Source organism: Gymnodraco acuticeps, unplaced genomic scaffold (genome assembly GCF_902827175.1).
Source record: "Gymnodraco acuticeps unplaced genomic scaffold, fGymAcu1.1, whole genome shotgun sequence".
NCBI classification, from domain to species: Eukaryota; Metazoa; Chordata; class Actinopteri; order Perciformes; family Bathydraconidae; genus Gymnodraco; species Gymnodraco acuticeps.
Window position 1 is genome coordinate 2,854,867 of NW_022991513.1, and position 22,811 is coordinate 2,877,677.

A 22,811-nucleotide genomic window follows, 5' to 3' on the forward strand; every position below is an offset into this window, starting at 1 on the left:
TTGCTGTTGTGTTAAAATGTTAGGGGTTGCCACACAATACCAAATGGGGCTGCACTCAAAGTGTAGTTAGTAAATGACAGGAGAAAATGTTCTTTTTGATGACTTTTATTTATTCGTCCATCATCCCAGTGTCATTTGATCCATCTTGCCACAGTTCAGAATTATTGGCACTCCCGGTATAGACAAGCTAAACGTCAGATAAATGCATCAAGTAATCAGCTATAACCCTTTCTAAATATTGCATCATGAGTGTAAAGAAATTACAAAATTGTTGGCACTTTATTGTGTTTTTGGCATTCATGCAAAGTTCACTGAAGCCCACCTGATGCAATTCTCCCTTTATTTCTAACTGCTTCACCCATCAAGTTAATGCATCCTCAAACTTTAAAGAACCATCTCTAATTACTCCAGCACTCTGAAATACATCTTTTTTTGATAATAATAAAAATTGGATTTATTTAAACATATGGTTGGAGCATTGTTTTGCATATAACTTGCTACTTATTTTGTTAACCTATCATCTGTACCAAATGCCAATAATTCTGGGGGGCGCTATTATACAATTCAGTGAGAGAAGTGCAAAACATTTTATTTAGGCAATCATAATAACAACACACATTCTTCACTAAGATGAAGAAGGCTATAGTGGATATAAAGAGCGAGACCTTACTGACATCTACTTCCACTGATCAAGTTACCTTTATTGCAGGCAACAGAAATACCCTGTCACACTTCTTAAGTGATAGCCTGAGCAAGATATTTCATTTTGAACAGCTATTGATTCGTGTTTCTAATCATATCCTGGTTATTCAATTTGAATCCCAAAGTCTGAAATTCACCATGAAATGACTGGGCACATGCTTAGGACACAATTTAGGAATCAATAATACTGTCCAGGCTATTTCACACCCTGAGAGGCTGTGAGGATGGAGGTGCTGTTATTCTGCCGACCTCATACCCTGTCTGTCATCCAAAGATTATAATTGTATGTCAGTCCAGAGTGCATTAAGAACCCTTTGATGAAAATCTGAATTATTGTGTGTAGAGAGAGGGAGAGAGGAGAGGGGGAGTGTGTGTATTGCACATCTCAACATGTTGGAGTACAGAGCTTGTTCTCCAGAGCTCATCCTGAACCCTGTTAACGTTGTGTGAGTGTGCCGGGCAGATTTGGTCCGCTTTGTTGTTCTGCTCTGGCGGTGTCTTTCTTTCTTTCTGTCTGGCTCTGGGTTTTCTCTCTCTCTGCGGTTCGGCTGTTTCCTGTCAGATGTCAGGGCTGCTTCGGCCTCTCCAGCTTCATTAAGGGCTCTGCGGTGTCCGAGTCGCTGTGATGCTTCCTCTCCCGCGGGTGTTCAACTCTGCTGCAGCGTGTCCACGAGGGAGAGCGCATGTACCCTCCTCTGGGCAGTACAGGCTGGTGGGAACCTGGACCAAACACACAATTAAGTTACATTACATTACATTGCATTTAGCTGACGCTTTTATCCAAAGCGACTTACAGTAAGTACATTCGACCAGGAAGATACAACCTTGAAGAAAACAGAATCATAAGTAGGCTACATCAGGTTTCATAGATCCAAACATTTCAAGTGCTACTCAACTGGCTTTAGATAAGCCAGTCCTTTATTAGTATATAAGTGCTCTGTTAGCAGTTATTTGTTGGTAATTCTATTGCTCGAAGTGGAGTCGAAAGAGATGAGTTTTCAGTCTGCGCCGGAAGATGTGCAGGCTATCTGCTGTCCTGATGTTAATGGGGAGCTCATTCCACCATTTTGGAGTTGATGAGCTGCCAACAAAATAAATTAAACCCTCTGGAGGGCTGTGAGATGTTTTTTTATTACAGCATTTTCAAGTATCAAGAATGATTTACCTACATTGGATTGACTTTTCCAATTTATAACAGAACATATGAAGTAATAAACCTCTAGTGAGTGGCCCAGCCCTTCCTATATTCTTCTGTATGTGGCCCTCAGTGAAAAAAGTGACACCCCTCGTCTATAGCATACCTACACTCTCTCACTCACACACACACACAAACACACACACACACACACACACACACACACACACACACACACACACACACACACACACACACACACACACACACACACACACACACACACACACACACACACACACACACACACACACACACACACACACACACACACACACACACACACACACACACACACACACACACACACACACACACACACACACACACACACTGTACATGCCAGCTATTTATAGATAGGCAACAGGTTCTTGTAAATGCAAGATTACAAGCTGTGAAAGTGTCATAATGCTAAGATTGGATAAGAAACTTTAAAAAAAGAATCTAATTTGAGGCATCTTTATGATCTCCAAAAGCATTCCTCAAACCAAAAGCTGCTTTCGCTTTGTAAAATCCAGTAAACACATAAGTACTATAACAAATGTTTGAATTATACAAATATTATAAAATACAAATATTTCTTTTTTCAGTTTTGTTGTCGTTGCCGCTTAACACCACTTGGTGGTGATGTCCAACCTGTCGTCAGAAAGACGACAGGGGAAGCTGTGACTTGCTCTATTCACACTTCCCAGTCTAATGTTGGGTCTCTGGAAGGTCACGCTGGGAACCTGGCTCATATATCTCCCTGAAGTTACACCCATAACCTCACACACATTAGAGACTGAGGGAAAAGAGGGAGGAAGAAAAGGCGTATTGATCTAAAAAGATTGATGGCGTCTCCACTAGATTTTAATGAGGGACAACAACCTCCTCAGCAGCACGGAGGCGTCTGCTGCAGCAATGCTACGATCACCTGCTTGATCGTTTGTGTGATTACATTTATGTGTGTCTAATCTGTTTTAACCAGGAATAACATTTTTCCATTCATTCCACTCCAGATTTTTGTTGACCTGTTTTTACCCCTGAACATAAATTCAGGAAAATTATTGGAACACACTAAGAGAAATGTTTGCACACCTGAGAGGTGAAGTCATTTCACACAACACACATATGTTCCTTTTTACTCTCTCGCTCTCTTGCAGTCACAGGCGTACTGCACTGTACTCCTCCTGTGCTGCTGGCTAGAAGCCATTTGATTTTTCAGTCAGCGTGTTGCAGCACAACTTAATGTTTCTTAGACACTAGACTCTCCTACAGAAAACCTTTAGGCACAGGAAAACAACTGTTACATGTTTCGTTCATATGTGCACAAGCGCAAATGCAGAGTGTGTGACAAAGACCTCCTTATTAAACCCAATTAAGGTAAACAATACTTGTTTTATGAGTGTTGGTGAATTGGTGCATGTCTATTTGTCAAAGGTTAAAAGCCCAAAGCAGCCCCAAAGGCAGTAAGTTTAACATTCAAAGGAGCTTTTATAGAGGATTTATTCAAATTGGTCTTTTGGTCCTAAAGGATAAATGGATAAATAACAACTGAATTACACAAGATAGGAAGCTGACACCTACAGGCTAACATTTCATACATGCTTCACTTGTGGCCACAATCCAAGCAGTGACATACCTGCAGGGGTTTGACAGCAGATTGTAAACTGATCATTAGGGTGTGCCCCTCTTATGCAGTTGTGCTGTGTTTCAAGTTGATTGATCTGTTATGTACCACACAGCACGTATAAACTGTTTAGAAACACTATATGGACAATACATTTCTGTTTCCCATTTTCTGCATCACTTCGCACGTCTACTTCTCAACAAATCCTCAGCCAAATCCTTCAAACAAACTCCCGTTCTCAAACACGACTCAAATCAACCATACAAAAACACACTACTTATTAATATTCTGAAATGTCATCTGCTCAAACTCCGGTGCTACTACAACAACCAATAAATATGAGTCCAAAGCTATGCCTGTTGAGGTTTTTCACGAAAGTGGGTAGTATGTTCGGTTTGGCTCATTATAAAACAAAGTGCAAACTTACTAGACAAAGTCAGCCTTTTGTTCATTGCCTCTGGAGCTGCTCTAAAACAGACACTTGATGAAAGTCTCAGTACTGTTCTGTGCTGTCTGGCTATGAAGTTCACTAAACTGTGCATGAAAAATGTAATCTGAATCAGGATTTAAGCTGCACATAGCTGAACGTTTGAGAGAGGAAGATGGGAATGGACAAATGGAAGAAAGACAGCATGGTAAACTAAACAAACAAGAGACAAGCATCTATAAATAATGTGCCAGTGTAGTAACTCAGAGTACGACAGATTATGATACTGTAAAGGCTTTTAAGGACCAGGCATTGTTCCCAGCAGGGAAAAGTGAATAATTCAGGAAGAACCTACATTTAGCATGAACTCGCTCACCCATTTTTCTCCTCTCCTCTTCCTTTAACCTCTCCCTCAACTCCTACATGCCCTCAACGCACTGGCACACACTGGCACACACTGGCACACACTCAGCAGTTTCCCATAGAGAATAATGCTCACACAGCACAGCTCAATTCTACCACATTTGCATTGCAACCTTTGACAAAAACTATTCAAATCAAACATTTTTCAACAGCCCCCGCCCTGAACACACTGATGACTTACCGAAACTCATAAATCTACTTGCATGAAAGAAAAAGGCTGAATAATTGCTGAGGATTTAACGAGATCCAGGAATTCAGATGTAACAGAACATCTAGGATTTATGGATCAATCCATCGTCCATTTGTGCATCGCTGTTTGCATAAATCCTTTCTCACACACACCCACCCACTGCCATTGTCTGAACAGCCCAGTATCTGTATGGGAGGATAGATGTTCTTGTGTGAAATATATCATGTTGCTACTTTAGATTGCTGCAGAATTACGAGAAGTGTATTTTCCTAATGAGGATGTTTGAACAAGGGGCAACGACAGCGGAAATCAAATGCACAAATCAAGCATTAGCGTCTATTGTATATGTGACTCAAAATGATCACAGCATCAAACTTCTGCAATTGAAAGAGCCTCATTCCAGAAAGCTCATTGTATAGAGCTGTGTCTTTCATGCCTTTGGTGATCATATGATTTTCAAAAAAAGTGTTTTGCTTGAGTATCAGCCTGAAGATTTTCTATAGCAAACGTTGTTGCCACATCTGTCTGGGATTTTTATACTTTCATATACAAGCCATAAAGGAGGCAGACATGGAGACAGCGATTGGAAGTTAGGGATGGAGACAAGCTAAGAGACAAAGTGTGAATGAGAGGAGGATTGTGTCTGTGTGGGACAGCTCAGAGGTAGAAGCGGGAGCGCTGAAGAGAGGCACTGATAAATCTCATGTCGAAAAGGTTAAAGACTTTCTTGGAGGAGAAAAATAGGTTTGCCACTTTTTCAGGGTGCTGATTTATTTGTATTCAAGGTTAATGTTGGTAAAAAATACAACAGGAAATGACACATGCTGCTCATTGTGAGGTTGACAATTGCATTAACTAACAATAAGAAGAGATCAATCATCTGAATATGTCAGTCTGAGAGTGGAAACATTTAATCATTGTAGGATTTTTTTTATCTCTCGCAACGGAGGCTATGTAAATGAAATCAGTTAACATAATTACAGCTGCACGCCTCCTGACAGCAGGTCTTCAGCTTGATAAGAGCAGAGCAGCGGATGTCCGGCTTTGCAAGGCCTTGGACTAAAAGCTTCTGGGCTGTTGCATCTCCGGCACCTGGCTACTGAGAGCAGCTGAGGCCGGGACTGAGGGAAAGATTAATGAACCTTGGTGGTGTTGGAGCGGACAGCTGAGAAGGGTGGACAAGCTAAGGCTGCAGCCACACGAGGACAAAAACGGCCGTTTGCGTTACTGTTTAGTGTCATATAGACCATTCGGCGACACGAGGACGACGGCATACGGCACTAAACGACTGAGGAAACGATAACGGGTCCCAAGCAGTGGCATAGCCACCATAGGGCCAGGGTGGGCCCAGGCCCACCCAGTTTACTCATTGGCCCACCCTGAGAAAGCTTCGGTGTCATTTTAAAAAAATAGAATTTTTTTTAAATTTTTTTATTATTATTATAAAAAAATGTATTCACCCATTGAGAATATCTAAGAATTCAAAGTGAAATTCAAGTGAACAAATATCGAGTTTAATTAATGTTGTATGTGCTTTGTCCTCTGAACCGAACTCATTTACGGTAAAAAAAAAACTGATTGTTGGTTCAGGCGCGCGCAATAATAACGTGAGAGAGGCAGAGAGCTGCCTGCAAAATAAATGATGGCTCAAAGTTCACTAATGAAATTTTTTTTTTTTTAAAAAGCCAGACTCCAAGAAGAGCTCCCACTGCCCTCTTCTAGCAGCGATCGATACGATCATTTTCTGATAACTATGAAATAGCCCCGCCTCCCTCTCCCCACGTCTCCCTCTCCCCACCTCTCCTGCTGCTGGGCTGTCAGAAGAAAACAATGTTAACGGAAACTCTGCCGCACGGTTCCCTCGTCCCTTGGAAGAGGCGGAGAGGTGGGTGTTTTTCATCTGCTGGTGGACAGTCCGGAGAGATATACACAGGGTTGGGTTCCGGGTTGTAACGGAATACATGTAACGGCGTTACGTAATCAGAATACAAAAATCAAGTGTATTCAGCTCACGTTACATTTGAAAAACGAGTAATCTGATTACAGTTACTCTCGTAAACCTGAAGTGAATACATTTTGGAATACTTATTGGAATTATTGGTGGATTATTTCCTCAAAAAATGTAATATTCATTACCCGCACGCAGATGAGAGAGAGAGATCTCTTTTAAAATATATTGAAAGTTAGAAACGGAGATGGTTAGATAAAATATGCAAGATAACGTTTATGTAGCATTTCTTTATTGTCGAAATGATGACATTTATAACGGGATAAAATCAAAGTGAATGGTCTGCTGCTGCTTAATGCATGGGCCAAGTGACTGGAAAAAGTTTTAAAAGTTATTACATCGTTTCAGATAATAATAATAAATAATAATGATAATTCATTCTATTTAGGGGCGCCTTTCAAAGCACCCAAGGACACCTTACAATTTATAACATATTCTAAGGAAAGATTTTAAGACAGTACAAAGAATGCAGTCCGGGTGATGTTTTTTATGTGGGGTGCAGATGAGAGAGCTGTCCAGAATGACACCAAGATGTTGTGTTTGTGCTCTTGATAAGCCATTAAAACAGTAAAATACGTGTCTCCTGTTCACCAAAACATACCCATCTGTTATGGAAAAATAAAGTATTCCAAAAGTATTCTAAAAATAATCTGCCACCGGTACCGGCAGGGATTGTTGTTAGCTTCTGATGTGCAGAAGGAAAATCTGGCCCACCCTATTTTTTACAGGCCCACCCTAAAGTACATTTCTGCCTACGCTACTGGTCCCAAGGTGGATAGAACGGCATACACAACGCTCTGGGGGGTCAAACAGCTCCGTGTGTGCGCCCTATACGATCATTTTCTGATAATGATTGCGCAATAGCCCCGCCTCTCCCCACCTCTGCTGCTCACCTCCGCGTACCCCGCGCCATTGCTGATGTGTTTCGCCACCAACAACAACAATGGCGGATCGCAGAGTTGCTATCGTGCTCCGGACGCTACTGACCATGCTACAGTTCTTTGTGCAACATCTACAGCAGACTTACACATCCGGGGGGGATCTTACTCGCTGCTTTTGTGGATATGTACTGCAGCTTCAGCGATCATTTTCTGATAATGATTGCGCAATAGCCCCGCCTCTCCCCACCTCTGCTGCTCACCCCCGCGTCAAAGTAAACTGCACACTGAATTCAGATTATTTATCTTTCTCTCGATATGGACATAAACGCGAGTGAAGTCTAATCTGACAGGACGGAGACACCTCTCAAACTACCTAAACTAGTTATAAATATGTTTATTTTTACTGTCGGCCGGGTCACTCATTACTGGATCAGCTGCTGCATGAGACAGACACTGACGCTGTCCGAAGAGAGGGAGGAAAAAGAGAGGCTCCGTGTATTTTATTATTATATAGAGTCGTTATTCATTTGTTTTAAAGCTCAATAAATAACAAAGAAGACATTTGACCGGCACTTTTATAATTGTGTCGGAAGATTTAAACTTTAATACACATTAGGCTTGTTTGACACAAGCGAGACCTGCGCAGACCTGCGCAGTTGCGATCAACGTCTTGCTAGTGCGTTGCATGATGGTTAGTCATTTTGTCCGACTTGCTCTGGAGGCCCGCCTACATGAGACGTTGAAATCTCGCGGGACAAAGACGCCCGCAGCCTTGACGGAGCGTCCACACAGCAGCGTGCGTTGACGGTTGGAGGTGGGCGTATCTGAAGCTTGGGGATTTTTTGCGAGCAACGCGACCAACAACTAATCACATGAATCTCCTGCCCCCGACATACAAAGCAATAGCAATGTTAAAACGAAGTAAACTGGATATAAAATCCCCAAACAGGCGAAAACCTACCAGTTCCACCCACTGTCTCTGCCTCCTCCCTCCATGCCTCGCTCCTCCGGTTTGTATCCCGGTAGATGAACAGAGACTGATCATACAGCACCGGGTGATTCACTACCGCTATAATGAATTTTCCCTCCATTTTTTTGAATATGAGGAAATAACCTGCGTAGTCTCTCCCAGCATACACGCGGTTTGATTGGCTAGTGCTTGTACTGGCAGATTTGCATAAACGGGATTTCATTGGCTGACGCCTCCGTCGAGGCGTCAAAAGTTGAACATTGCTCAACTTTTGAAGCCAGCTACGCCAGCAACGCTCCACGTCGCTTCCCAAAATGCAGTTCGGCTAAAAGTGACGTCACCCCATTCAAAGTGAATGGGTAGAAGCGTTGGAAGCTTCAACGCACGCCGCCGTGGCGGCCCCTACACACGGCGGCGTGCGTTACCGCTTGGCGGTGGGCGTGTCTGAAGCTTGGGGATTTGTTACGAACAACGCGACCAACAACCAATCACATGAATATCCCACCCCGGACATACAAAGCAAAGCATTCATGCTACATCCATGCTGGCTAAATATACTGTCTATGCTTGCTAGCTGTCCATTCAAACGAAGTACACTGGATATAAACTCCCCAAACAGGCGAAAACCTACCAGTTTCACCCACTGTCTCTGCCACCTCCCCCCATGCCTGGCTCCTCCGGTTTGTATCCCTGTATGTAAAGAGGGACTGGTCATATAGTACCGGGTGATTCCCTAACGCCACGATAATTTCCTCCTCCATTTTTTGACATGGGAAATAACTGCGGTCTGGCTCTCCCAACATACACGCGGTTTGATTGGCTAGCGCTTGTGCTGTCAGATTTGCATACGCGGGATTTGATTGGCTGACGCCTCCGTCGAGGCCGCAAAAGTAGAACATTGCTCTACTTTTGCAGCGAGCACCGCGAGAGAAGCTACGCTTTGCTCCCACAATGCAGTTCGGCGAATCGTGACGTCACCCCATTCAAAGTGAATGGGCAGAAGCGTTGAAGTGGCAACGCACGCCGCCGTGTGTAGGGGCCGTCAGCGAGGCGCGGCGAGGCGGCGCAGTTCCTCTCCACAGGCTGCGGAAGCGAAATGCTTGATGGGAAACGACTCGCTGGTATCTCGAGCTGAGCGCTCATTGGTGGTTTTTACCACGTGCTGCTGATGAAACTCTCCAATTGGCTCGGCAAAAGTTTGTTGTTGTTTTGTGTCAGTTTTACGTCGCCACATCCATTCCCATTTTTCATCATTGTTCCACAATGTTTATCATAATGAAATTAATATCTATATATTTTATACTATACTTGCACTGCTTACCGTTTTCATACTTTATATATCTTAGCATATTCATACACACTGTTCATACTGCTCACAGGCTGATATCTAGTGTATTCATACCCCTCACTGTTTATTCATCATTCAATTCATTCTATATTTTATTCTGTCTATTGTGTACATTACTTTTCACTTTACTGCTTGTTGCATCTGGTTAGAAGCTAAACTGCATTTCGTTGTCTCAGTACCTATAATATGTGCAATAACAATAAAGTTGAATCTAATCTTGAGCAGGAACAAATGTATTTACTTAGTACATATCTGACATTAACGATTAAACACATGTGTGCATTCTTTATAAATGCAAACCGAGTCAAGTTGTTTGCAATCCGCCAAAAAACCGAGAGAAGAAGAAGATGAAGAAGACGAAGCCGACTCCGAGCTGTCCGACTTCAGGCGAGCTTTTTGAGACCTCCCCCGGCTGCGATCGGCTACTCTCGTCTACTTTCGAGGCGAGCCGCAACGCGTCTCAAACAAGCCTATTGACTGGCAAAACACTCTGCCCGGTTCCCTCGGCCCCCACCGCGGAGAATAAACGGAAGGGCAACCATGACAACCATGCTTCTTCGCTGCTTTTGTGGAGGATGTTACAGCGCCACGTACAGGCTCCTGCATATGTACTGCAGCTTCTCCAGCGGTTGGAGCTAAACGGAGCGGTCTCGTGTGGGCAGACACTATCCAGATAACTATTGCGTGTGGACGGAAGCTTGTTTGCGATTGCGTTTGCGTTAATCCTATGCGTTTAGCCGTTTTCGTCCTCGTGTGGCCGGGGTCTAAGTATTTATTCTGCTCGGCTGTGTGAACATGTGTTTAAAACGTTTAGGAAGGACAATATGTATGGCATATAAGTATAATTTACCAACTTGTTTTATAGGTTTATGTTTTTGGTATTTAATTATGTTTGCATATGAGAAGCTGTAAAACATTTTGAGCTATCATCATTAACCACACTGAAATGAATTAATCATTGCATAATGGTTTTTCTAATTATGCATCTAATCTGAAATAATTAATGAGATTACTTGGATTAATTGTGTTTCCCCAGTAGAACAATGCTATAAATGACTTGATTTCACTTTTGAAAGGAAGCACATACACAATATAAGGATATAGCATATCAATGTTGCGTTCACAACCTGTTTCAGCTGCCACTATGCAGGCAAACACATATCTTAATGCAGTTTTACGTAGATCCATATGATCTGTAACTCTGTCTGTGAAGAAACATTATGGCATTTTCTGGTAATGTTTTTGTTTTATTGTTGTACTTGTATTAGCAGAGACTACACTCAATGCACAAGGTTTTACTAAGAAACAAAGAACGTAGGTCTTTGAAGTAATAAATGCGCCTCTGCTACTTTCATTTAAATAATTGGCTATGGAGCTGCAGACAGCAGCACATAGCACAGATGGCCCATTGGGACCATAACTCACACTTAACGCTGTGATGATACATTAGAAAAAAATATTTAAAAAAGAAGTGAGATAATGCTGTAATATATGCTAAGTGAGACATATAAGAGAAAATAAGAGTGACAGAATTAGAAAAGTATGAGGAAAACCCAGATTATTAACATTTTAAGATGTCTGTCTTTGCACTAAAGATGGAAGTACGGCTAATGACCCAAAATCAGTCAAGCACTGTTCTTCTGTGGATTCAAACTGTGAAGTCCATTTAGTTATTTGTATGTCATTGTCTCCAGAATGATGAATATCTGTTTTGAACCTTTAATGTATTCTCAGACAAAGTAGAATAATTGGTTACGCCCTTAGTCGATGAAAGTGTCACAATCGAAAGTATGACATTTTTATCAAGAACATTTCTTCTTACTTTTTGAAGGGCACAGTCCACGGTCAGAATATAAAATACTTCTAATACATTGTTTAAATGACGTCGATAGACCTTTAAATCTAATGCTACCTTGAAATCCTGTGTGCATGCTGGAGAGAGAGTTCACTGTCCGCATGCAGGATGAGGCTCTCAGGTCATAAATAAAACACAGGCAAAGAATTTGTGCTTCCTCTTGCGCATCAGGGGAGAAAGACGATTTAGTGTTTATGCTGTACAGTACCTGCTGGGTGACACACATGCAGGGTCAGCTTTTTAATATACAATTGTCACAGTCTGCTTTCTCACTCACCTATTTTCTGCATTAACATTCCTTAGTCACCTGGTAGTCACACCCTGTCTCTCTCTCTCACTCTGTTACACCCATCAGCTCCATTAGTATTTAGGCCCACTTCACTTTCACCTCAGTGTCAGATCGTACCTACTTTGCAACATGCCAGTCTTTCCCGCATTATCCTCCAGATTGCTCTCCCGGTTTCGACCCTGCCTGTCCCTGACCAGCCTGCCTCGCCTGTTTCCTGACCCTGCCTGCCCTGTACCCGGACTATTCTGCCTAGCCTGTTTCCTGACCCTGCCTGCCCTGTACCCGGACTATTCTGCCTAGCCTGTTTCCTGACCCTGCCTGTACCCGGACTATTCTGCCTCGCCTGCTCCCTGACCCGTTCTGTACCTGCGACTCCCGTCTTGCCTTCTCCTGGAACCCTCGCCTGTCCCCGACCAGCCCTTTGCCTATCTGCCGTTTTGTCTCCTACTAGCCTATTGCCTTTAATAAAGCTGGTTATCCCTGGTTTCCCGTGTATTGCATTTTGGTTCTCAGCTCGTTTGTGACAACAATTGTACATGACGCTCAACAAAACAATGTCTTCTTTATTACTGCTTTCCAGAATGACGGAGTTCCTAGTTGACATTTTTTGACAGACCATAAATAAAACAGTTTTACATGAGAATCAGAAAGGATGGAACAATGTAGAAAAGGCAGTCAAACCTTTAGGGAAATGTATCTAGACACTGCAATGGAGTACCTGAAGGGAGTCACTCAACATTTAAAATCATTACTGATCAGCATGATGTAAAATACCATCCAGCTAGCACGCACACACACACACCACGCACGCATTATCTGTGTTTATTGTAAAACCATATACATATCATTTTTCAGCAGGCCTTACCTGCTGGGGACTCGTTGTGGGTCTCCTCGTCAGAGTCAGCAAAAACTTCAGTCAGCTCCTGGTCGGACATGTCCGTCAGCTCAGTCAGATCCAGGAGGTCAAAGTGCACCTCCAAAGAAGACACACTACTCAGTGGTTCTGTGAGGCACATGGGAGAAAGAGGCATACTTTTAATCTGGAGGGAGGATGACAGATGAAAATGATCCACTAGTTTTTCTGCTGAAAGTGTAGAATAAAAGTGTCTCTTTAAAAATAAATGAAGTACCGCATATATTCTACACAGAGCTCCTCCGCCCATCATGCAACACTCTTGAATCTTCATTGTTCTCATAATCAGATCAATAGATGGCTTTCACAGCATTGTAAAATCTATTTCCAACAAAGAACAATTGTACTCTTTCATTTGCCTTTATCTGTACATCTCTTGCAAGGATACGTCTCTGTACTTCAGTCATATTTCTCACAGTGGATGACTTGAATATGCCTCAGAGCTCCCCACTCTACACCTGTGTGTTAATGCAGTCAGAGAATAATTGAAACAAGAGCCGAGGAGATGAAAATAGACAGGTCTTTAACACATTGTGATCTTCATCTTTCCCCTGGGTGTGTTGCACCTGTTAATTTCTGCACAAAATTCCTCGACACGCAGTGTGTCAGTGCTGCTTCACAGGGTCAAATTTAAATCAACGTGTGAGGCTCCGCATTCCAAACAGGCTGACCTCAAACCTCATATGGTAATGTGATGCAAGACAAATGTATTCAAAGACTCTGTATTACACACATAAATCCTAGCGAGGGTCCAACAGCATCTGCTTGTCTCAGCATCGCTCGAGTTAGGAACATATCCCTGTGTAATAGAGCTGAACTAATCTGCCATTATAGTGAGAAACATGTTTGGAGACAGCACTGAGACAGGTGTGTTTGTATTTCCTTATGAATCAGTGGATGCCTGTCTGCCATGCAACGTCAAGACGGAATCAAACACTTCACTAATTGTTTGTGGGCGTGACTTTGTGGAGAAAACGATGGGTTATGTGACAGGTTGAAAGCTGTTATTATCCCATGTTGTGTTCCTGCTGTTTTCCAGGCTGTTTAGACAAGGCTGTAGGTTGAAGAGGCAAAACCCACTCTCCTGCTGCTTCTGTTCAATCTAATGCCCTGCATCCTGCTTAAGCACATATTAATATAAAGAAGACGGATCATCACGCTGGAGCAGTGGCTGGTCATGCGATGGTTAATAAAAACACTCAATATCATAAATACCGGGAGACACAATGAATATAACATAAGTAAGCAGTGATTTGAGAGAATGCAAATAAGGATATGAGCAATGAAAATGTAGTAAGACTAAGTTCAAGGGGATGAAACCCCAAGACCAACCTCTCCTGTCCTTTATTTTACAAACCTTCTGCTCTACTCCAAATGTACAGTCCTACCCAATTTTTCCGTCATGTTTACATAAAGGACATGTCGGCCATGACGAATAAAAAGCATATCAGAACTAATCCTTTTTAGTATAGTATAATTATTTATGCTATAGCCATTCCCATTTTGAATGTAGAAGGTTTTAACACTTAAAAAGAGACCACCTATGGGACTTTTAGCTTCTCCCCACTGCGTACGTCTTAGCTCACAAATGGCCAGATTATTGATCACATGCGACTTTCATACAGGAATGTGAAAATAGCTGCCTGAGGCTTGACGTCACATTACTCCTTTACAGTACAATAATATAATTGTCCTATAAGTCACTTCATCAAAGGGTAAAGCTCAACAGTTTCCATTACCACCCGAACCACTGGACCGCATATAATTAAACAGCAGCAAAGAAACGCAGCAGACAACATTCACATCACTCTGCTGTCTGATAGTATAGTTGAACATATTCATTGGAGAAACACTGAATTATGCAATTACTGGTTACAAGAATCACATAGAACCGCCTTTTTCTATTTCTTTCTTTCGACTGTTTTTAAATATATTTGCTTTCCCCTCAGGCTGTGAGGTGCCTGCAAATAGCTATCACTCTTTTTGACCCCCTTTCCAAGAAACTGGTGGCGGGGGTGTTATTAAAGAGGTGGAGATGAAGGGAAACGAGGGAGAGGGTGGATGCTGGGAAAATGAGAGGTGAAGCTATATGTAAGAAAGGGAAATGTTAAAGAATAATAGGGGAATAAAAGAGAAAGTATTTTGCAGAAAGAAGGCATTATAAAAAAAAATCCTTGCATTAGTTTCTGCCATTTTCTTCAGTTGGTTAAAAGGTTATTCACATTCTGCTTTGCTTGTTTTTAACCTCATCTTCCCCATCTTCTTTTTTCCTCTCCCACACCCTTTTTCCTTAAATAATTGATCAGTGCGTTCTTTCTTCCAGGCAGACACACTGAAACAACTGCCTCCATCTCAAAAGCCAATCAGGAGGGCTTTGAGACGGCAGTGGAGAAGACTGACAATAGAGAATTCACACTGAGACAACAAAAAGGGGACTTTGTGCCTAAAGCAGATGGATGATTTAAAAGAAGACTGCCTTTTTCTCAAAGTAAGCATACAGTCTGTTGGCTCATAAAGTGAAATGTGTGTCGTCTGAACTGTTTCAACTCCTTTTTGGCACATTTGTCATCATTTGCTTGATACCACACTTGTGAATTCATGCCTTTGTAGTTACAATTAAAATGTCAGAAGTGTAGGTACCATCAATTCACTGAAAAATAAAAGCATGTTCTCTTTAATTTAGAATATCACAGCAAGACAAATAAGTGTCTGCATGCTGTACATTTAATAATCTATCAAAAGGATTCCTTTCATTTAGTTCAGTTAGTTCATTAATCAGTTAGATTCAACGGATGGAACAAAGAATAGGGAGGATGGGTATGAGGGAGGGGTTAACATTTGGGAGAAGGGATATGGGAGCAAAGGGAATGTGCCTTGCATGCTGAAAACATGTAATCCCCTCCCTCTCTCTACTGGCACATTAGGGCTCTGAGGTCATTTTTCAAATCCGAGAAGCTTGTACTGACATCTAGGCTTTGATTGAGTGGAGAAGATTGAGAAAGGACTACGGTATGAGACAGTATAATAAACAAGCAATGCCAAAAAACATGTTCTCCTGCATCTGTTGCTAGTGGGTTCTTTTCTCCTCACAGCGACTGAGCATGCTGCCATCCTCACTTGCACAGTTATTTTCTGTTGCATTGTTTGCCAATCAACCGCTGACAGGTAAACAAGCACTGATTTCTAACAGCGAATCCATCAATTTGAAAATGTCATAAAAGTTTTAAGGAAAAACATGATTTTACAACACCCTGCTGAAATGTTTCATGAATAATGCATAGTTTACTTACCAAAGATTTAAATCAAGTGGAAGGAAAGTTTGTGAATCCCACTTTTTTCCTACATCATTTTGACTTCAACATTTCTTGCAGTTGCAAACAACTCAAACTTGCTCTTCTCATAAACCTCTTTTTAAGGTAGGCTGTTTGCTCAAGGTCTAAAAATAAATGTTGAAGATGAACTATAGTCTGTCTTTATGGAAATAAAACTGTAGCACTAGGGAGGAATGGCTTTCCGTGTCATTAAATATGAAGCTGCAATGGACAACAAACTTAAATGAAAAATATATTTTAGAGCACGCCCTCTTTTTAAAATGTCTGATCATTCAATGATTGGGGAGAAAACGTACTGTAACAACAGGGATGATCATCTTGATTCAATGTTTTCTCAGGATGGGATCTGTTCTTTCTTTCTCTATGCCACACAAACTATCAGCTGACCTGTCAGGTGGCACTGTTAGTTAGTGGGTCACGTCGAGACACAGACATTAGCTCCTGGATGAGTGGCCTCTCTGAAAAAGTGTTTGGTTGGTGAAGCAGATAAAGGTTTCCTTGTCACCCGTGCAGCCCCAGTATCTGCCTCTGTGCCTGGGCTATGAGCCTGGCACGTACAGGGCAGCTTCTGTAAGGGACGCACAATGAGTCCTTTCAACTCAGACTAAGCTGCAGTGGTCTTTGAGAATGTGGGACTAGAAAACCTGAAATAGGCCACACTAACTCAGTGGGTTTATAGCTTGGAGCAGATCCACCTGAACTCTATTGGATGAGGATGTAAATAGACCAGAATAAGATACCTGACATGTTGTAAGAGATAGCTTTATGGGGAATTCATTATGTGTTACTCCATTTTACTGCACATCGATCCAGTAGTGACTGCCTCTGAAAATACACTCTTTATCAGAAGCAGGATGTCTTCTGTCATCTTTATTTCATATCTCTTCTTTGTTGGAAACAAATGTATCGATCAAATATCTTGCTCAGAGCATTTCCACCCATAATTACACTATTATGCAACAATAAATGTTCATCACTGTTTCACATTCTGAATATTGACTTCTCAATACCCTGCACTTCCCTGGGTACTCACGTCTTTTCTCAGCGATGTGCAGGAGGCTTGCAGTGTGCCCCAACAGGCTGCCCTCCTCCTCCTCCTCCTCCCCTGGGTGGTGGAACAACTCCTTGGATATGTCACTGGAGCTAGAGGGCTTCAGCAGCTTCTGGATGTCTTTATTGGGATCTACCGGCACACATAGGCACAGCACAGATAGTCAGAGGGAGCCAAGAGAACAAAAAGATAGATATGTTGATAGGTTTTTAGATTTTTAATAAAGGATATCTTTAGATATACTGGGTTATTGCTCTGTAGATCTCAGATTAAGCTCCAAGAAAACTGATTGCAATGAAGGGGAAGATATGGCTTTAGTGATCCTAAGCACTAAGAAGAGGCAATTTTGGACCCACTGTCTAATTGATGTTCTGTATTTGTCCTCCACGTTTACTCAATATTACGTTTTCCCAGTCAATTACTAAATTCAATTGACATTAATTCTCAGATAACTAACTACATCACCAATCATCTTTTCCTATCATATTCTTAAAAGCATTCATAGTCTCTGTCTTTTGTCAATCCTGTATGCATTTCTGTTTACATCTTTGTGTGCATGTGTAAAGACAGTGTTGTATGTTAGATGTGTGATTCCTTGAAAGAAGATTGGTTAACTTGCCTGTTGTTATAGTTGTTACATAATTGTCATTTTAATGTTTCTATAAACAATATGCATTCTGACAGCCTGGCCATGCTTTTGAAACCAACACATCCATTCAAAATTGGAAAACAAGTTTTCTATTAGTTTCTATTAACAAAGTCTTAAAAATAGATAGCACCTAAAATAGAATCCCTTCAAATGCAGGAGTATGCACAAACTCAGTTCGCCTGTTTGACACAGCTAAAAGCACAGTGGAGTGAGACTGTGATGAGACTCAGTGAGGTTAGGAGAGGAGAACAGAAACGCTTTTCATTTAACTGAAATAATACAGAAATTGAAATTGCAACATCGACTATAGACAAATTGCAGGAGGCTCATGTGATTTGGTGGTTACAACAAATCAAGCATGTTAGATTTATTATAGAATAGAGTTTTTATAAATCAAAACTGAAAATGAAACTGTGTTTGGAGCAACATTAGCAACATGGCAGGATGGCTTTTTTTTCTAATAACATGTAGATCTGATGGAAAGAAGTGTGGGAGTATAGCAGATTCCTGATGGGCCTCACCAGATGGCTGCTGGTAGATATTTCTTCCTGCAGTATGCTCTTAGACAGTTGAATTTCACATTTCAGTTACACCGAAAGCTAAGCCAGAACAAGATGGATTCAGCTTTTACTCTGAAGCAGTGTTCATTGCATTCTATTGATTAATTTCCCCAGCGAGAAGCCACAGAAACTGAAAGGCTATAAAGTTACCTCTGCTGTTATAATGAAATGTTTGTTCAATATTTAGACTATCTACGAGCAGCTTTGGATTCCATTACCATCACCTTCTTCAGCAAATATCCATAGTAGAAAAACGCAGGACTTCCATTTTCTTAAGGCAGTTTATCCTCCGCCCCTCCACCAAAGCTAATTTGATGCATTAACTCTAAAATTGGATTGGAAGAGTAGAGGGCTGTTGGAGTTGCAGTGCATTATTAAAAAAAATAATCTATTTGTGTTTCATAAGGAAATATAGAATACACACAACATTACTGCATATCACATAAAGACATGTTTAGGTTTTTAGCCACAGATACAGCTACCATCTAAGACAAATGCGTGTGTAAATTTACTTCTTCATGTATGGCTAAATGTTTTATAGTTTGATGGAGATGAGATTGGCTCTCAGTAAGGATGTTTGTTATGTGACAGAAAAAACAGATCTTTCAAGAAAGTCAGAATATAATCTGCCTGTAAAGGAGGACAAGTTTACACAGATGGCCTGGTCTAGCCACCACCTGCGAAAGCGGCTGGGAAGAAGTTAGAATAAAAAACAAGACAGACAGACAGACAGACAGACAGACAGACAGACAGACAGACAGACAGAGAGACAGGCAGACAGACAGACAGACAGGCAGACAGACAGGCAGACAGACAGACAGACAGACAGGCAGACAGACAGACAGACAGACAGACAGACAGACAGACAGACAGACAGACAGACAGACAGACAGACAGACAGACAGACAGACAGACAGACAGACAGACAGACAGACAGACAGACAGACAGACAGACAGACAGGCAGACAGACAGACAGACAGACAGACAGACAGACAGACAGACAGACAGACAGACAGACAGACAGACAGACAGACAGACAGACAGACAGACAGACAGACAGACAGACAGACAGACAGACAGACAGACAGACAGACAGACAGACAGACAGACAGACAGACAGACAGACAGACAGACAGACAGACAGACAGACAGAAGGACAGACGGAAGGACATACAGATGGAGAGAGGGAAAGAAAAGGAGAGGGATGGAGGATGAAAATTATCTAGTGAACATTTGCCAAAGGTTTAATCAAACCCAGTGTCCTGGTTCAATAAATCAATCGCTGTTTGTAACGCAGGCAGGAGGAATTACCATCCTCTCTCAACACCCTTTTCACAAGATCATTTCACTTGGTGATTGCTCTTCATCTTCTGTACTTTAAAGTAATTGGATGCATTTATTGTTTTACTATATTTTTTTAGAGATTTAGAATTTCTAAAAAGATCTCTTAACATTGATGACCGAATTACTGTGCAGAAGTTAGGGATACATAGACCCCAACATTCAGTCTCAGTTTATAGTGTTTTGGTGCGTATTCCAAAATATTATCCTGGCTTACATTATGTGGCTGTTGGCACAGAGCAGCCATAAAACTAAAACTGCACTTCAGAAGTCCCTCTTAGTGACCCATTCCTGTGATACATCATAATAATGTTGTTCACTCTAATTCAATATCATCGTAATGAAGAAATAATCTCCCAATTTTTCATGGGCAGGTAATTCTGGCCCTCAGCAAGAACATGTAGTGGTTGGATACTGTCTGTAAACAATGATTGGTGGAACAGAGCCATAGCAGGAATATAACATTACCCATTATATCTGTCTAAATTGCAACTTATAGTGGCTGCAGAGACATTACTTTACCCTTGAGGTAGAACAGTGTAATAAAGCATCATTTTAATAGTGCTTGAATGCACCCTGCTGGTTCAGATGCAACTAATCCGCTGACAAATAAACTACCCTTTTATGGCTTTGCCTCATAGTATGATATACATGTATATTAATGTATCAAAGCTCATGTTATAATGATATTGTCATATTTATAGACTGTACATCAAATATTAACTCAGATACATTCCAATACTCAGTCTACTATGTATACAAGCAAAGTTACATTTTCAACCCTTTGACTGTTTAGATGTTACAGTGCAATAGTGAGGCATTGTGCAGAGCTACCAAACAGCACAGGCTTCTCTGGATGGTCTTTACACAAAGGCCACAGCCATCCACTATTGTACGACAATTTGTATTTCAGTCCAGCTTTTGCATGGTTGACCTTCAGTGTGTGGATATAAAAAGACCAGTACAGATGGGCAATAGACTCAACATGAAGCTTTAGTGTAAAAATGAACCCTCTACAACTGGATCCTATAGGAGAGGGAAAATGACCAAGGACAGAGCATAGTAAATAGTGCACTGCTCTATTTATACCTTATCTATATCAGTGACTTAATTTTGACAAGACAAACACCAAAGTGTATATATGATTTAAACCAGCTCTTCTGACAAATATCATTCAGTCCTCCCATTTAGAAAGTGTCCACACAAATATTATAAAAAGACACTAACTTACTACACACAGGGTATCCAGACCACAAATCATTCCAAAGACAAAGACACTCAGAAACAACCATGCTAGAGAGAAAAGAAAGAATAAAAAATGGCTTTTACCTGGGCTCCCTGCCCCTCCCTGTGCCTCCATGCAGCTCAGCTGAGTGTCCTGTTGTTCACCACACCAGCATCGGAGAGTGGAGGAGACAAACAGGGAGGGAAGAAGGGAGAGGCAGGGGGAGAGTGTGTCTGTGTGTGCATATGAGAGAGAGTAGGGTGGGGTGGGTTTGTAGACACGGCAAGACCTCTTCTCTCCAAAGACTCTGCTCCTCCTCTTCCTTTTTCTGTTGTCGTTCGTACTAGATTCCCCCCACAGGTGATGTTGGTAGCTGTTCTCGCTCAGTGCACCTGCCCCGCTCTGCCATCAGAGCCGTCTGACTGCTGCACTGCCTCACAGAGCGAGTCCACCACAGAGAGGGAGGTCTGGGAACAGCGACATCGCTGAAAATGTCTAAGCCACTTGTTCCAGTAAATGCAGCATTGAGAGGCTTGGCTTGGTATGTACAGAATACACAGAGAGTGAGTGAAACAGAGAGAGAGAGAGAGAGAGAGAGAGAGAGAGAGAGAGAGAGAGAGAGAGAGAGAGAGAGAGAGAGAGAGAGAGAGAGAGAGAGAGAGAGAGAGAGAGAGAGAGATATATCTAGTACAAAAGAGTGAGAGAAAAAGAGAGAGAGGGAGAGAGGGAGGGAGGGTTGAGTTGACAGCCTGCCCAGACTCAGAGAGAATGGGGTGTCAGGGAGGTCTATGGGCCACTGGAGAGAGGAAATTGTGTGTGTGCCTGTGCGTGGATGAGTATGCCCATGTGTATGTCTATGACTGTAGCATAACAATGTCTGGATATAGAAGTTATTAAACCTAATGATGGGTCAGTTCATGTCAAATATATACTGCTCAGGCATGGTGTCAGGATAAACCAATTGCCAATCAAACACAGTTGAAGGACATGACAGATGATACAAATTGCATGTCTGTGGTACAGGATGAACACAATGCCTTCAGAAAAAGCAGAAAATGGTCCTCCTTTCTGCTTAGGGGGATCTTTTAGTAGAGCTTGCCCTCTAGTGGTGGACTCTAACACCTTCAGGTTGTCATGCCTAGTAAACATCAGAAACCCCAACTCCTGTCTTCTTTAAAAAAAAGTCTATTTTATTATTATGTAGGCTGATATCATTTTGTCTCTGGTAATTTGAGCAATGTGGTTACCTTGTATTTTAATGCTGCAATCCACAATATGTATTTAAATTGTTCAAGAAATAACAGTATGTTTTTTAATGCAAGTGTTCATGGTGTGAATATCGTTGGATTTCCCTTTTTCTTCAATTGTCTGTCCAGTAAAATAGAGCTGTTACGGTTATGTATTTAAGAGTTATGGTTACAATGATCCTTATAAGTTCACACAAGTAGAATGTGTTTCCTCCTCATGCCTGACTGATACCTCCTTGTTTAGAAGAGCACTCACCAGCCGAGGAAGATTCACCTCATTTTCTCAACACCAGGGGAAAGATGTCAAACAGTTGTGGTTCTCCAAGACTTCTGTCTTCACCGGAATACTTCAGTCCATCTGCAGCTACTTAAAATCCACGACAAACAAAACAATCCACTAGCATTTCACTACAAAATCCGGACCATTGCGGGAAACACGAGTCAAGCAACACGAAAATTCACATACAGATGTTACATGTGGTAATTTCAGGGAGGTAATGAAAAACTGAGGTTAAAGTGGGTGGATAACATATTTTTTATAATGATTCCATGTTAATGTGTGTCATGTTAACCATCTGCTTTTTGGGCCTCTGCA

General features: G+C 41.7%; 1 protein-coding gene across 1 annotated transcript; it reads right to left on the reverse strand.

Moving 5' to 3' along the window:
* Positions 1-89: 89 nt before the first annotated feature.
* Positions 90-21,537, reverse strand: dbndd1 (dysbindin domain containing 1). Its single transcript, XM_034196881.1, has 4 exons — positions 21,074-21,537; positions 17,176-17,325; positions 12,763-12,900; positions 90-1,422 (listed from the first exon to the last, which is right to left on the reverse strand). The coding sequence occupies exons 1-4, from the start codon at positions 21,102-21,104 to the stop codon at positions 1,268-1,270; spliced, it is 474 nt and encodes a 157-aa protein (XP_034052772.1). The 5' UTR covers positions 21,105-21,537; the 3' UTR covers positions 90-1,267.
* Positions 21,538-22,811: the final 1,274 nt, after the last annotated feature.

Excerpts from the sequence above, each read along its gene's own strand:
- dbndd1 (XM_034196881.1), bottom strand. The coding sequence starts at position 21,104 with ATGGAGGCACAGGGAGGGGCAGGGAGCCCAG. Across the intron at positions 12,901-17,175 it reads GCACATCGCTGAGAAAAGAC|AACCACTGAGTAGTGTGTCT; the intron begins GTGAGTACCCAG and ends TGTGCCTCACAG. Across the intron at positions 1,423-12,762 it reads CCACAACGAGTCCCCAGCAG|GTTCCCACCAGCCTGTACTG; the intron begins GTAAGGCCTGCT and ends TGTTTGGTCCAG.